A 15816-nucleotide genomic window follows, 5' to 3' on the forward strand; every position below is an offset into this window, starting at 1 on the left:
GTGCTAAAGCTACCAGTACCTGGTTTAAGGACCATGGTATCCCTGTTCTTAATTGGCCAGCAAACTCGCCTGACCTTAACCCCATAGAAAATCTATGGGGTATTGTGAAGAGGAAGATGCGATATGCCAGACCCAACCATGCAGAAGAGCTGAAGGCCACTATCAGAGCAACCTGGGCTCTTATAACACCTGAGCAGTGCCACAGACTGATCGACTCCATGCCACGCCGCGCCGCATTGCTGCAGTAATTCAGGCAAAAGGAGCCCCAACTAAGTATTGAGTGCTGTACATGCTCATACTTTTCATGTTCATACTTTTCAGTTGGCCAAGATTTCTAAAAATCCTTTCTTTGTATTGGTCTTAAGTAATATTCTAATTTTCTGAGATACTGAATTTGGGATTTTCCTTAGTTGTCAGTTATAATCATCAAAATTAAAAGAAATAAACATTTGAAATATATCAGTCTGTGTGTAATGAATGAATATAATATACAAGTTTCACTTTTTGAATGGAATTCGTGAAATAAATCAACTTTTTGATGATATTCTAATTATATGACCAGCACCTGTGTGTGTATATATACATATACATATATATATATATATATATATATATATAATATGTGTGTGTGTGTGTGTGTGTGTGTGTGTGTGTGTATATAACTCAAACCTTTCTTTTTTCACATCTCTAGATGGCTGATTTACAATGACCACAAAGTTTGTTTGTCAGAGAGACCCCCTAAAGACTTGGGCTACATGTACTTTTACCGGCGCCTGTCAAGCTGCTAGATCTGGACCTTCACAACCTTATGCACAGCCATTTGGCCAGAGAGGTGTGTGGGGCACCACTGACACTGCTGGAAACTAGGGAAGCATTTACATCTGTGAGACGGAGAGAGAACCTTTCAGTCCCTGCCAAGACCCACACAGACACTAATACCACAGGAACGGTCGAGCAGGGAAACGAGTGTGTGTCGTCTGTCTGAGTTTTGTTTATTTGTTCATCTTGTGTCTGCTTTAAAGGTACAGTGGGATGCGTGCAATTTTAAGTATGCAGATTATTTTCCTAATATATTCTCAAATTATTTGTTATATTTCTCTTTGAATACTTTAAGTTCCTGTGCCAGTATTTTCAAGGCGTACTTCTTTTGAAAACATAACACGTGCCTGCATTTACAAATGTTATTACTGCCATCTCAGAATGTACTCACTTCAGTTCGATTCATGTTCTTTGGGTTACCTAGTTGTTCAACAACAACAAAAAGTCTGTCAGAGTAGATTTCAAATAGAAGTAATGTTTAGTGGATTTTGATGAAACTGCAATCGATCTATAACATAATGTTATTACACAAAAACATTTGTTTTTGACTCATGCCCATAGAAGTTTTTAAAGGCAAGTTCATTGAAATATTGGACTATGGTACTTGTTTGGTAGGTCTTAGTTTGCGGATAGATATGTGCTAGATTTATATTGGATTGATCCATAAATGTGGCATTATCAACTGATTTAAAAAAAAAAAAAAAAAAAAAAATTAACGGAAACTATATTTCAGGTTTATTTTCCCCCAACTGCAAAAGTTTGTCCAGTTTCCATACCTTCAGGCAGAAGTAAACTTTTTTTATATATATATTCAAGAACATTGAGCCTCATTTATTGGCGTGACTTTAAAAATATTTTGTTTATAAATTATTACTACATTCAACTTTAGGTCCATGATAGCTTTCAGTCAGTCTGTGATATCTGACCAGAAAGTGCACCAATATCACACATTCAAGTGCTTTACTTTGATCATATCTTTAGCAGTTTAAAGACTGGAATGCATTTGAAGTCATTTCGTTGAATTTATTTCTGGTCTCAAAGAATGTAAAACTATTTTTATCCCATACCTAAGCAATATGTGATGACATACTGCATAGAGCAGAATTATATGCAGTATTATTCATAGAATGATCTCAGATACATGTATGTATTGGTGCTCAGTGTTCCCAAATCACAAGCTCTTAAGCTTTACAACATATCTGACAAACTTGGCTCCGCCTTTGTCACCTTCAAATCTTGGACATTTCATTTATTTGCTGAAGAAGCATGTCATTACTAAACAAAACCCGAATTCGTTCTTGGCAAGTATCCTTTAAAGTGTTTTATTACGCCATGAGCTTCAGTCTGAAGGTTAGCGCTGAATTAAAGTTTAATATTCATTGTTTTACGACGTGATCTCGCTCAGGCTGAGGTGGGGCCTGTTCATCTCAATTTATTTCAACTGGATGTTGCACATTCTGTTGTAGATTGTACCCTGTCATGTTTCTTTCTATTGTGCACTACCTGTTACGTTGGGAGGTCTGTGTCTTTGTCTATGTACCTCGTGTTGTGCATGTGTCTTTCTTTGGCGTATCCATCTGAGGTTCTCTCACTCTTTCTCTTCCTCTCTTTCTTATGTTGGATGAATATTCATATCCAGTTCCTCCTGTTTCTTTCTCTCTCTTTTCTTTCTGTTCTTTTTTTGTCTTTATATTGGGTGTGAAAGTGGATGCTTTTACCTCACCTTTATCAAACATGCCTTGATCTTTTTCTTTTTCAGAATGTGCACTAAAACTCAGAGGTTAGTCAGTTGACATTTTGCAATATATTATTGATTTTTAGCGGGTTCTGTTTTTCATGGAACTGAAGGTTAAGTGGTACGTTTTTATTGTTGAACTTTTTCTTCTTTTTTTTTGCAAAAAAGGTGTGCCAATTCTGTAGTTACTATACAAACTTGCCCACTTGTTATAAGTTTTTTTTTTTTTTTTTTTTTTTAATGGATTTTCTGATCCATATATATAAACACACAGTCATGGCAAATGTGGGAATCCTCATTTGAAAATCTGTTCAAAGATACTTGTGGATCAATGTTTGGATTGTTCAATAAAATCCACAATTGTTTGTCTGTACCATTTTCATATTTGGCGATGCCAGTATGGAAACAGGGGATTTTATCCATGGATCCATTTGTTTGTGAGTCCCTTTACAGCTAAATGCACTCATGGCAATAATTTTTGATCAACACGAACAACCAGGCATACAAACTCTATTACAATGTTTTATTTTAAAAGATAACTTTTGTGTATGCATCTATCTTTTAAATATTGGACCAGAGTTATTAAAGCCTTTGGCAAACATTTAAGAAAGTTTGCACGTACAAATTCAGAAACAGAGCTCTGAATGATGCATAATGTATTTGAGCCTCTAATTTTAAAGGCTTTAGTAAATCTGGCTATTGCAATAGTAATGTAAGTGACTATAAAGAATTTCTTGTTGAGCTTTAACCCACGGCATTGCAAAAACTCCTTGTTATTTCTAGATATTTTACAGTTAATATGCCGTATTCTTCAGATCAATATATATATATATATTATATTATATATATATATATATATATATATATATATTTAAATGCAAAATTTTGTGATTACAGTGATAAATAAGTCATAGAAATGAAGGGTATAGATTAAAATAGGCATGTCAAGTTCATGCATATAAATAAATCTACAGCATTCAAAAATAAGTATATTCGGCATGCGATCATACATCAGGAGTATTTCTGGAGCATGAATTCATCTAGACAATCACACCTGAGATTGTACAAAGTTCTAGAAAAGAGGAGGTTTGGCCTCAGGCATGAGAGAATCTACAGTATCTACTGTAACATTCGGCTACAAAGCACAAGCCTGTTCTAACTGTATCGATGAGCATATACAGGACTTTTCAAATAGTTTCGGATACAGAATAAAATAAATACAGAGTGCAGTAATTAAATATAATAACAATAACACTTGATAATGGGTGCTTGAATGGCTTTGCATGCTTTTTCATTGATATATATTATTTAATAAATAAATTCTTCCACTTTGTGTGGGGATAATACAAATAAGCTCAGCTGGATCAGGGAGACTTTTTAAATAAGAAACAAAATATAAGTAAAATAGACCGCTGACTACCAGATCTTCTACCTACCAGTTTACACCTTAAAACACAAAGGGCTTTTCACACTTGAAATAGTTAACCCTGGGTCATTCTAAACCCCGGGTAAACGAATCCTGGGTTTTCTTGCTTCACGTTTCACACTGCTCATAATTTACACGGGGTTAACAATTAATCCTGGGTATTCTGACGTTTCACATTGTACTTTCCTAAACCCTGGATTAACGTTCTTATTTGCATATTTGCGGTGTCAGTGTCATTGATTGGATAAACGCATCACGCGACCTGTTTACATAGGCTAGCTCTAGCATTGTGCATCCTCGTATTGCCGACTGTAGCTACTATCGAGATTATACTGAATGGACATTTCGGACTATAAAGGTAATAATAAAACGGTCACTTCTTTACTCAAATTGTTGCGTTTTCTGTCAGCATTTGACATTTTTTCTCTCAAATGCTGATTTTATTGTTTATATACAATGCGCAGCGTTTCCGTGACTGTCTAAAGCAGGCAAATATGAGTACACGATTGGCTCTCTGTTGCTAAGCGTCTAGCTATAACATTCTAACAACGCAAAAGCGGTGCTAACCCTGCTCCCTGCTATGACTTTCTTGTTTCTTACGAACACAATCATATATTAATAAATATCCTGACGCATCCGAGCTTTATAATGGCAGTATGCGTTACCAAACGAGTATGAGCTGAAGAAAGTGCCTCAATCCACATCCATCCATCATAAACATATTCAGCAGGGCTCCGGATGGTTAATAAAGGCCTTCCGAAGCAAAGCGATGCGTTTGTGTAAAAAAAAAAATCCATATTTAACAAGTTATGAAGTAAAGTATGTAGCTTCCGCCAGACCGCCTTCCGTATTCTTCAAAAAGCTTATGCTGTACGTCCTACGCCTTCCCTATTCAACTTACGGAACTGATATTAGGATATTTATTAATATTTCTCCGATTGTCTTCGTCAGAAAGAAGCAAGTCATATACACCTAGGATGGCCTGAGGGTGAGTAAAGCTTGGGGTAATTTTCATTTTAAAGTGAACTAATCCTTTAAAAGCAGTGTTTAGAACGACGATAACCCGGGGTTAATCGCAGTATGAAAAGCCCTAAAAGTGACAAAGCATGTAAAAAATGCTTTAGGATTTTCTTCTGCTTCCGGGCTGCATGAAGAAAAAAAATCTATAGGTTTTGCATAGAATTTTAAAATTATTCACCTATGTACTTACTTTTCTTGAAGCGCATATGCAACATTAAGCACTTGCGTGTTCCCGCTGATGAGCAAAATGGAAAGTCATGCAAGCTGGAGATAAACCGTAATAATATGAGTAACAACATCAGTATTAGGGTATAAAACTGTGAAAAATCACAAATTGTTTGGCTTAGATATTGGGCAGCTTTCTTCAAAAACAGAGACACTCGTTTTCCTGATAAATCCAGGCTGATAATTGTGGCAAAAGGGGGCAGTATATCAGAATTCCCTGCATCGAATTTTGTAAAAAATAATGCTATGTCCAATAACATTTCAAAGATGTGGTATGTTTCACAAAAAGACCTTGATGGAACATAGACTTCTCCTCAGTTATATCAAGAGGTCAGTGTATGGCAAGAAATGGCTTTTATCTGATATCATACCGATAACATCTTAATTATTTATTTTACATGCACAATAAAGTAAGGCTTCTTAATCTGGTCTGAAAGCTCCAGGAAATAAAGGGGATGATGCAGCAGAGATCAGGTGAGGAGTGTCCAGGGTTGAACTAAGTGCCACCAAAATCAATAATAACCCCACCATCTCAAATAAAGAGTGCAAGTGAACCAATACATAAAGTCTACGCAGTACAGTACATTTCTAATCAAGTCATTGATGTGAAGTCAGTGTTCTTCTTGCACATTTATAATCTGCGTTCCTCTGATCAGTTGTGGAATTATTAAGTTCTCCTCCGATTCCCACTGTTACATTGCAGGTCTAGCTGATTTTTTCTCTAAGGCATACTTGTACAATCTTCGCCTGGCATTGTGCTCTTTAGGATAATCGTAAACTGATGTGCAAATCTATTAAAATGGTATCATCCTGCACTCAGTTCTCAGGAATGTAAAGGTGCTCTGCGAGAAAAAAATTTTGCTTTCTGACAAAGTTCTTCCCATTAAGTACTTTGGATATTTGCCATGGTTAAAGGGTATTCTCGCTCACATATCCAGGTTAAAGGCTCTCATGAGTAAGTCCAGGTCTCCTATGTTAGCAGCTTGAAAAAGCTCTGGCTGGTCCAGCATGGACAGTGCTATCCGCAGGGCCGCCCAGATGTTTCCAGACATGACCTGGTGCGAAAGCTGCCGACTCCTGCTCTTCCTCTGCATACCAAGAGCCGTCAGGAAATTACTGGCTGCCTCCCTGCAAGAAAAAAAAAGGTTGCAAAATGGTGCATTTCTAAAATTATGGGTAATTTTGGCCCTGTGACTGACTATTCAGAAAATATATATTCATTTTTCCGATATGTTGACTAGTTTAATTTAATTTGTACAAACATGGACATGGACAAAGATGCATCAAAGGAGAATTCTGTCATTTTTGTAAAGTTAATATGAACATTTCCACTATGATGTATTCTCAAATTATACATTGTGTTTAAGGATTCTGTGGAGGAAATGACTGTTTATTTTAGTATTCTAAATACACAAAATGAAATATAATTCCACATAATTTGACATAAATCTTGCACACACCAAGTATTGTTCATTTTTACCTTTTTTTTATTTTCCTCCTTTTTTTAAAATTAAATTTTCATCTACTAAACATAAAACAGTCATGGCAAAAATGCTGACTGAAGAACAGCCATAATTTGTGTAAAAATGTATAAAAATTACTTTCACACAATAAATATCAAATTACTTTTACCTCGATTTTTAATCCTTCTTTAGATTATCATATATTTGTTTACATTCAATAAATTTAATATTTATGTTTTATATAATAATATATAAAACATAATTAATAATAATGTTTATATAATGGAGTTTCATACTTTAAAGATCCAAGGGTATAATAATAAAATCTACACATAATAAAATCTACACATAAAGGCATCTGAAAAATAGCACAAATGAATTATGAAGGCATAGTTTCCACAAAGGCAACATTTTTATATGACCCTCATATCAAACAAACAACAACAACAAAAAAAAACCTCTTTAAAAAAAATCAACCCCTGGGACACAAAAATACCAGTAGTTGAAGAAACATCCATAAATCAAGGAATAATTGTTTCCTTATTATGCTGCATTTATTCAGGCATAAACCCAGGATCAAAGTATTTATACAAAAAGTTGGGGAAGAAGTTTTACATAATTTTCAGGACAACTCTGTCACAAACCTGTGAGCGCCCATATTAATGCAGCTGATGCCAAGGTTGTAACGTGAGCGGATGAAGCCGGGCTGGAGCTCCAGGGCTCTGGTGTAGGCCTCCACAGCTTCCTCGCTGCGATCTCCATTAGCCAGCGTCGCCCCCAGCCGATTCCACAGCAGGTAGTCCTGTACACACCAACGACAAAAAAAATCCCCTCTGGCTCAGTGTCATGGATCAAAATAATTATCACTCTGTGTTTGAAAGATTATGCAGTTACATGCGACCATGTTTAATACCATTAAGTGATGATCTGCTCTCTTTCTTTTAGGGATAAAAATATGAATTTGACCTTTAAGTACTGTGACACGGTCTGAAACAGTTGTACAAAGAAGTTACAAGGAGCCTGGTATCAGAGTTTCACTTTCACATTGCCATTATCTTTCATCGTATTCACGCTCTGAGCCCCCCAGCAGGCAAGCAGACATTACCAAGTCAAGCAGATGGGGAGGATTTTCGATTGAGTGTAAATGCAGTCTACACAGGGGGACAGAATTTGGCTTAGCAAGCATCAATCGTCGACAAGGTGACCCACAGGGTTCTGGAGTCAGCGCTCATGAATGGTAAAGCTCCCCTCAACTTTCAAATGAACTGTTTCAAAGATTTCGGAGGCACTTTGTAAGCCCCGGTGACTTTCACCCTATCTCCTTTGCCCTCTGTCTTTAGGGTTTCTGTATGATTTAGCCCCAGTTTGTCAGTAGAGTAGACTGAACAGTGATTTACCTCCGGCCGCACTGACAGCGCAGCATTGAAGGCTTCCACCGCTTTGTTGAACTCAGAGCTGAGGTTATACAGCACTCCCAACCCTGTCTGCAGGTCTGGGTCGATAGTGTCCGAGTTCTGCTGGGCAGCGTCCAGGTACAGATCCTTCACCTCTGGCAGCAGGGGGCTGGAGCGGCAGAAGACAGATAAAGATAGAGAGAGAGAGAAAGTGATGAGAGACTCAGAGGCTTTGCCCTTCAGGGACGTCACTACCAGCAACATCATCAAAATGTGTCATTTAATAGCTAAGAAAAGGGAAAGGGACTCTCTAGAGAGAGATTTAAAGTGTTGTTTCCAAGAACTTTCCATTTAGGGTTTGGAGCACTACATGTTTTGGAAAGCTATAACCCTTTCATCTAGAAATTAGGCACAGGAAATTGCTAAAATACATGACCAGTGGAGACAATAGAAGTTTTAGGATTTGTAGGACATAAAAAAATTAGACAAATTATTGTATGTATTTGTTCAGTTATTTTCCAGCTTGTTTGATGTTTTAGAGTAAAATTTCAAATTAAATGGGGTAGAGTTGGGGGAAGTGGTTGGTATAAAAACAAGAGAAATTAAAGCTGTAAGCAGCGATGAAAGGGCCCTCGCACCCGTGCCACCGCCACCTTTAGGAAAACAGAGCACAGTGGGCAATATGCATTTAAGTATATAAATATAGGAGGACTATGTCAGTCATTTGTATTTGCCACACCTGCTACCAGCTGGTGGTGATATGGCTATAACTTAATTTTGGCATGTAGTTGTCTTCAGGCCAGGGCACTTATCAAACATGTGAAGTTTGGGGCAGATTGGACATTGTATGCTTCAGTTACAACAACTTCCTGTTTCATGACGATAATAACATGCTTTAGCACTCAGCTAAGTGTTTCTAGCATGTTTAAGAATGTTTGTAGCATGTTTAGCTCTCAATTGCATATTTTAGTATGTTTGTAGTACTGCATCACAGTCTTAAACACGACACTTCCTGTTGCCAGTGGATTGTCATGTAGATGTCTTCAGGCCAGGACTCTTATCAAACATGAAGTTTGAAGCAGGTTGGACATTGTATGCCTGAGTTACAACAACTTCCTGTCTCATGGCAAAACATCAGACTTTGTCAGGCCGCCACGGACACGCCCTTCAACGAAAACTCAAGATCTTTGCCATTTAACATCACTAAGGCCTTAAGATTAGACTGACCAAATATGATGTTGATCTGGTTAAATCTCAATGAGGAGTTTATCACAGTGTAAAACGTGACATTTCCTGCTGCCAGCAGGTGGCGCTATGACTGTAACTGAATATTGCCATGTAGATGTCTTCAGGCCAGGACTCTAATAAAACATGTTAAGTTTGGGGCAGATCGGACATTATATGCCCGAGTTACAACAACTTCCTGTTTCATGGCGAAACATCGGAATTTATCAGGCCGCCAAGAACACGCCCTTCGACGAAAACTCAAGATCTTCGCAATTTAACATCGCTAAGGCCTTTAGATTAGACTGAACAAATATGAGATTGATCTGATTAAAGCTCTAGGAGGAGTTCGTTAAAGTACAACATCTGGAAATGGCAAAAACTGCAAAAATTTTGCAGAGAAAATTCAAAATATCTCACTTCCTGTTTGCTCACTTCCTGTTTTGCTCCCAGTTTTCAGATTTTGCTCCCAGGGACTTTTTTGTAGGTATTTGTAGGTATTGGGCCGTTACATGTGTCTATTTCACACTTGTACGTGAAACGTAGCGCGAAGGGTGCTTAATTGAAATTTTGTAGGTGGCGCTATCGAGCCATTTTGCCACACCTATATCAGATGTAATTTTTCACCACTTCTGACGTGTGTGCAAAGTTTCATGAGTTTTCAAGCATGTTTCGGAGAAGAATTATTGACCGAGCAATTACAATAGGGTCTTCACACCATCAGTGCTCGGGCCCTAATTATTTTTTAATAATAATAGTAATTAAAAAAACATACAGGAAATACTGTATATATATGGTAACACTCCAGTATGGGGAACAATTATCACTTTTAACTAGTTGCTTATTAGCTTGCATATTGGCTGTTTATTAGTAATTATAAAGCACATATTAATGCCATATTCTGCATGACCATATTCTACATCCCTTAGTCCTACCCAGTACCTGAACTTAACCACAATAACAACTACCTTACTAACTATTAATAAGCAGTAAATTAGGTTTATTGAGGAAAAAGTCATAGTTAATAGTTAATATGTATTCCCCCTACTAAGGTGTTATAAAACAAAATATTTGGGTTGGTACAAGTGCCACACGAGTCCTGAAAAGTGAAGCCAAAGCGTCTCGATCGCCCCCCAGGCGGGCTTTTTTCTGGATCTTCAAGAGGAGATTGGAGCTGTTTATTTCACACCGACCTAATGAGTTGTTCGGCAGTATTAACCAATTCTGCCGGGCGGGACCTTGATATCACGGCTCCACTTCGTGCTCACTACTGTGCAGACTCGGGCTCCAAGTTCACTATGCGCAGATTCGAGACTCAAGATGTCAGTGCCATATTGGCACACTGGCGGCTTCACTTACTAGAATGGAAGAGAGTGAAGGTGCGGCATCCATCTTTTTTTACAGTCTATGGGGTTGGTATAAAAACCAAGCAAATTATTAAATAATATTAATAATAATTAAAATTATATAATTAAGAAACAATTATATATATATATGTAAGTAGAATAAGTACAGGAGTTGAGGGAAGGGGTTGAGGGATGGTTGTTTATCCTAACAACAACAACAACAACAACAACAACAACAACAACATGCATTCATACAACATAAAACATACAATCATACATTCACTAAAATTACCCGTTGGTTAGAAGTAACTGCAAACATGGCTAAAACTTTAAGTTAGTTCTGAAATAATTAGTTTGAAACCACTTGTTTGTTAACATTTTGTTTAAGGCCCGGTTTCACAGACAGGGCTTAGACTAAACTAGGATTAGGCCTTCGTTCAATTAGGGCATTTAAGTAGCTTTTATAAACGTACCTTGGAAAAAACATGACTGATGTTCATCTTGAGACAAAACAATGGCACTGACATTTTAAGATAAGTCAGTGCGAGTTGCTTTCAGTTAAAACAGATTTTAACAAACATGCATTTTAGTCTGGCTTAGTCTAGCTGTACTAGCTTAAGCCTTGTCTGTGAAACCAGGGGTAAGTGTAAGTTAAGTATCCAAACCAATTTTGGGGCTGCTGTATATTCCTCACTACATATTGACACTGCATTCATTTGAAACCATACCAGCCAGTCGAAGAGGAGTGGGAGAGTCGTCGTGAGCCAGGTGAGCCCTGCAGGTGCGTGCGGCTCTTCAGAAGATGCTTGTATTTGGGGTTATGCCTTATCCAGCCCAGCAGTGCCTCACACGCTTCCTGCCTCATGCCCGTGTTGGTCAGGCTCACTGCCAGGGCCATGAGGGCCTGGAGGTTGTTGGGGTGGAGCTCCAGACACCTGCACACACATACAGGAAAGCATCTAAAGAACCGCTGCTTTTGATGGACACTAATTAGCTGTCTGCCATCATAATGAGAGGCAGATGCTTCCTGATTAGTGCTGGTTTTAATTCATGGGTGAACGCTTGTGTCATCTCATGTGTCTGCAGGGAGACAATGTAAACATACTTCATAAAATTAAAATAAATCATTTGCTCGGTTTATGATGGAAGTTCCCTATTTTACAAGTGTAAGAAAAAACACTGTGAGGGTGACATCTGGATATTGTTTATTTCCACACATTGGCTACACAGCTGTATCGAAGAATAAATATGGAAATGTAACAATGCCAAATAAAAGACTTTTACTACGTTGTCTTTGTGACAGTGAGTAAAAACATTTTCTCTTGTTCATTAAAACAAAAGCAGTGCACATTGCTGATGATTTATCTGCTAAATCCATCAGAAATATCAATTCTAATCTAATCTGATCTCATCTAATCAGATTTAGGTAAAAGTATACTCAACCCCCACCCTCCAGCTCAAATAAGACGTCGTGTCCCAATTCACATACTTAGACTATGTACTAAAAATATGTACTTCAGGGTTTCTTATGAGTAAGAAATAACTTACTGGAAATATTAGGACTCGCTACAATTCAGTCAATACAGTCTGCACTTTTGGACCTTTGAAGGGCAACAAAGGAAGCTACAGTACTAGGGTCATTCCAAACGAAAGTGAACAACTGAATCCCTTCACAAATGGCTGTTCCATAAGCCTGAGAGATTAGAATGTACCCTCATTTGTAGAACTCTTGCATAAATTTATGAATATTTACATGGGTTGTAACTCGTGGCAAGAGACTGCTCAAAATTGTGCATGCATCGAACGCCTGTGTATGCGTACGAGTCAAGTGAAGTATACTATGCAAGGCTGTGCGTTCAACTGTTGTAAGCATAAAAAAAACATAAAAAGTATACTCAGGGCTTAAGCATGCGTTCGCACGAATTTGTGCGTGAAATCTGTAAACAAACGTTTTCATGAACAAATCATGATTTATCAACTTTTGTTCTAAAATGTATTCTAAATTACGAAAAAATGTAGGAACAAATGAAATCATATGTACGCAAAAATACATACTCTTGGTGACCTTATAAACATGTTAAGATGAAATTTTAAACATAGATATAGATCTTAAATAGGCTATATTTCATACAGGCCTATCAGTAAAAAAGTAAGAAAAGGTGCATTATATCTCAAGCTGCGAGGTAGCTCTGCATAAAGACGCAGATACGCATATGTACAGCTGGCTAATCGGAAGTCTATAATGTCTGTATAAAAGGTGTTTATTGCGTCTGAAACTGTTTTAAAGATGGCACTCTTGGCATTGCTCACAGATCTCACTACGCTGCTCTCAGGCGAGAACGTGTCTTTAGAAAGCGTCATGTTTGCTGAGAGTTACGAAAGAAAAGGGTGTGCGGAATGCCCTTATATGGACGTGGTTTGGGCGTGTTTTATGTAAATTACTTACCTCTGGCACGCGGTCGCTCATTTAGAATACTCAGAATTCATTCAAAAAATTACCAACTGCAAACTTTTTGAATGGCAGTGTACGTTTTTTTTCCCACACAAAGCTAGTCACACAAAGCTAGTACCAGTGTTGGGTGTAACGCCTTACTGTAATTAAATTACCTATCCACTGAAAAAGTAAAGTAAGGGATTACTGTTCATTTTTAGGTAATTACAGTTACTTAAAATGTACTTGCATTACATACTGTAAATTAGTTCAACAGTTCTGTTTAAAACAATATTGAATTTAAAATCTAAAGTTGTCGTCTAAAGGTTAAAGTGAACGCTGCCTCTTTAAAATCGTTATGTAGTGCAGCTGCGCGTGAGTTCGCAACTTCGCACCAGTTGGCTGTGTAGTCGCTGTCTGAAGATGTCGGCAGAAGGGAGTGGCTGTTTTGCTGAATGGAAATATTCCAATTACTTCACTTTTTTGACACAGGTAGGCAAGAACATTACGGTAAAATGTAAGCTATATATGTCCTAGGGAGAAAAAACTGCGCGCGCTCTCTGAGAGACGGTCTTCAGTCAGCGCGCCCTCGACCAAAGCGCACACACATAGCCGCCTCTAGCGAGTGTCAGAGTTTCGCGGTTTATTACACATAAACGTTCAAATACACACACAGTTGTGTGTGTGTCAAAATACCCGTCTTGGCGTATATTCGCGTTGGTTATGTGAATGTGAACAGCATGTGTAACAGCATATTGTCTCCGTCCATTAGGTCTTAGTGACAGCAGCCTTTAAAACATGCTACTGTCTACTATTAAAAAAAAAAAAAAAATAGCATTGTTTTATTTGTATTTTTATATATTTTTACTGTGGTATCGACTTTGGTATCAAGTATTGTGCACTTTCGGTGGTATTGGTACCGACTACTAGATTTTTGGTATAGTGACATCCCTATTTGTTACTAAAAAAAATTAAGTATTATAAAGTAAATAAAAGTACTATAGTATGTTTTAATAAAGCTAAAATGTTTTAAAAAGCTATAAAAGGCTAAACTATTCCATGTTTGACTATTTCCTTTCTATTGTCTATCCAGTCAAGGTTTATAAGTATTTTAAGAATTAGTAATTTTTACTTATATTTATAATTTTTACTTATTATAATAGTTACTTATTGAGTAATTAAATTACTTTTCAGACAGAGTAATTAGAAAAGTATTTTAAATACAACATTGATGATGTAATTAGTAATTAATTACTTTTTTGAAGTAACTTACCCAACACTGGCTAGTACACAGTAAGCCATAAAATTGTGTCTTGACACCACACTTTATTTGTTTACATCTAACCTGCATTAGAATTTAGCTAAATTCATTACCTATAATTCTTCATATTTTGAGTCATATATATAATAAACATTCTGTGGCAGCTTTGATGTTGCATTCCTTGGCTCTTTAGTACAGTTGAAACTGATTTGGAGCATACTAGTTTTAATATTACATTCTATTTAAGACAAAGGGGATGTGAATTGCGGCGTAGCAACTGTATGGACCAACCACAGATGACACACCATTTTAAAATGACATTAAATTATGTTTGATAATATGAGTGAGGTAGACATTATAAAATCACTCCATTCAAAAGTGATGTGGATACATGGTACCAAAACACAGCTTTGAGTGTCACCAATGATTAACACCCATAGATTGGAGTTTTCACCCCGGTCGCTCAGAGGAACATTGTATGAGATTATGGCTGGCTGTTCTATCCAAAATGAATATAATCTCCCAAAGGCCTCTGTGCTTATGAAATGCAATTTTAATTGGATCACCGGGTTATTACAGTAGCCCTTTATCTCGAGCAGGAGAGGACACAGCAGAGAGCTTTGTCTCATTTGGTGTCACAGATAACCACATGGAGGTGTTCGATTCAAGGCCTGTTTGACATTCTTCGGGTTGAACTTCCTCTCTGCATTAAACACTCAAGCAAACATGCAGAAGGGTCTTGTTTTCATTACTTATTAAACCATTTCTATTCTGAATGATGATTCACTTTTTGATTAACCTTAATCTTGACATTGATGGTGATGAGAATCTTAGGTTTATCTCAGTGCATACCTCACAATCATCAAGCATATGTACTAATACAAACCAACTCTACTTTGTCATAAATACTCAGTCACATCGTAAGTGTGATGACTCAAACTTCATGCGCCAAACGGCTCAGTGTAAAACATAATTTGCATATGATTCATGCAGGGATACTTCCTTACCTCTGGAGGGAGACAATTGCTGCCTGCTCATTCTCATTCTCTGCTTGTGTGGTTCCCAGCACCAGCCAAGCCTGAAAAGAAAATAGGTACTGAACAATGAGCTTTAGGGTTATCACCTTGACTCTGGCGAGGAGCTTCTATTGTGCAGGAGATACAGTGCTAACCTGGGGGAAATGATTCATTTTCAAAGGCCTGTGGCTCAGACATCCAACACAATGTTAGCGAGGAACTGAATGGATTTGTGTTGCCATTACTTGGAGAAAATGAAACGTTGGATGTACCAATACTGCTAGACAAATATCGGAAGTTTTTTTATTATGATTTATGTGTCTGAATGAATATTTATGCTGTGTTTCCTAAATGAAACATTTGTAAGGTTATAAACACTGAATAAGACTAATTATTTGAAGACAAGCTTATTAACTTTCTGTAGAAGGAAAATGCATTTCAAAACCCTTGTGACAA

At 37.3% G+C, this 15816-nt stretch overlaps 2 protein-coding genes across 8 annotated transcripts in view; one reads left to right on the top strand and one right to left on the bottom strand.

The window, feature by feature from the left end:
• usp13 (ubiquitin specific peptidase 13) overlaps positions 1-2923 on the top strand; it is a 30171-nt gene extending 27248 nt beyond the window's left edge. For both annotated transcript variants that reach the window (XM_051897354.1, XM_051897353.1), the window contains exon 21: positions 692-2923. In XM_051897354.1, the coding sequence (XP_051753314.1) occupies positions 692-788 (97 nt within the window). In that variant the 3' untranslated portion in view covers positions 789-2923. The remainder of the gene's footprint in view (positions 1-691) is intronic.
• Positions 2771-15816, bottom strand: part of pex5la (peroxisomal biogenesis factor 5-like a) — a 93709-nt gene continuing 80663 nt past the window's right edge. For all 6 annotated transcript variants that reach the window (XM_051897356.1, XM_051897359.1, XM_051897358.1 and 3 more), the window contains 5 exons: positions 15352-15422; positions 11381-11587; positions 8086-8251; positions 7333-7490; positions 2771-6353 (listed from right to left, as the gene is read on the bottom strand). In XM_051897356.1, coding sequence (XP_051753316.1) covers positions 6152-6353; positions 7333-7490; positions 8086-8251; positions 11381-11587; positions 15352-15422 — 804 coding nt within the window. In that variant the 3' untranslated portion in view covers positions 2771-6151. The remainder of the gene's footprint in view (positions 6354-7332; positions 7491-8085; positions 8252-11380; positions 11588-15351; positions 15423-15816) is intronic.

Source organism: Ctenopharyngodon idella, chromosome 6, assembly GCF_019924925.1.
Source record: "Ctenopharyngodon idella isolate HZGC_01 chromosome 6, HZGC01, whole genome shotgun sequence".
Lineage (NCBI taxonomy): Eukaryota > Metazoa > Chordata > Actinopteri > Cypriniformes > Xenocyprididae > Ctenopharyngodon > Ctenopharyngodon idella.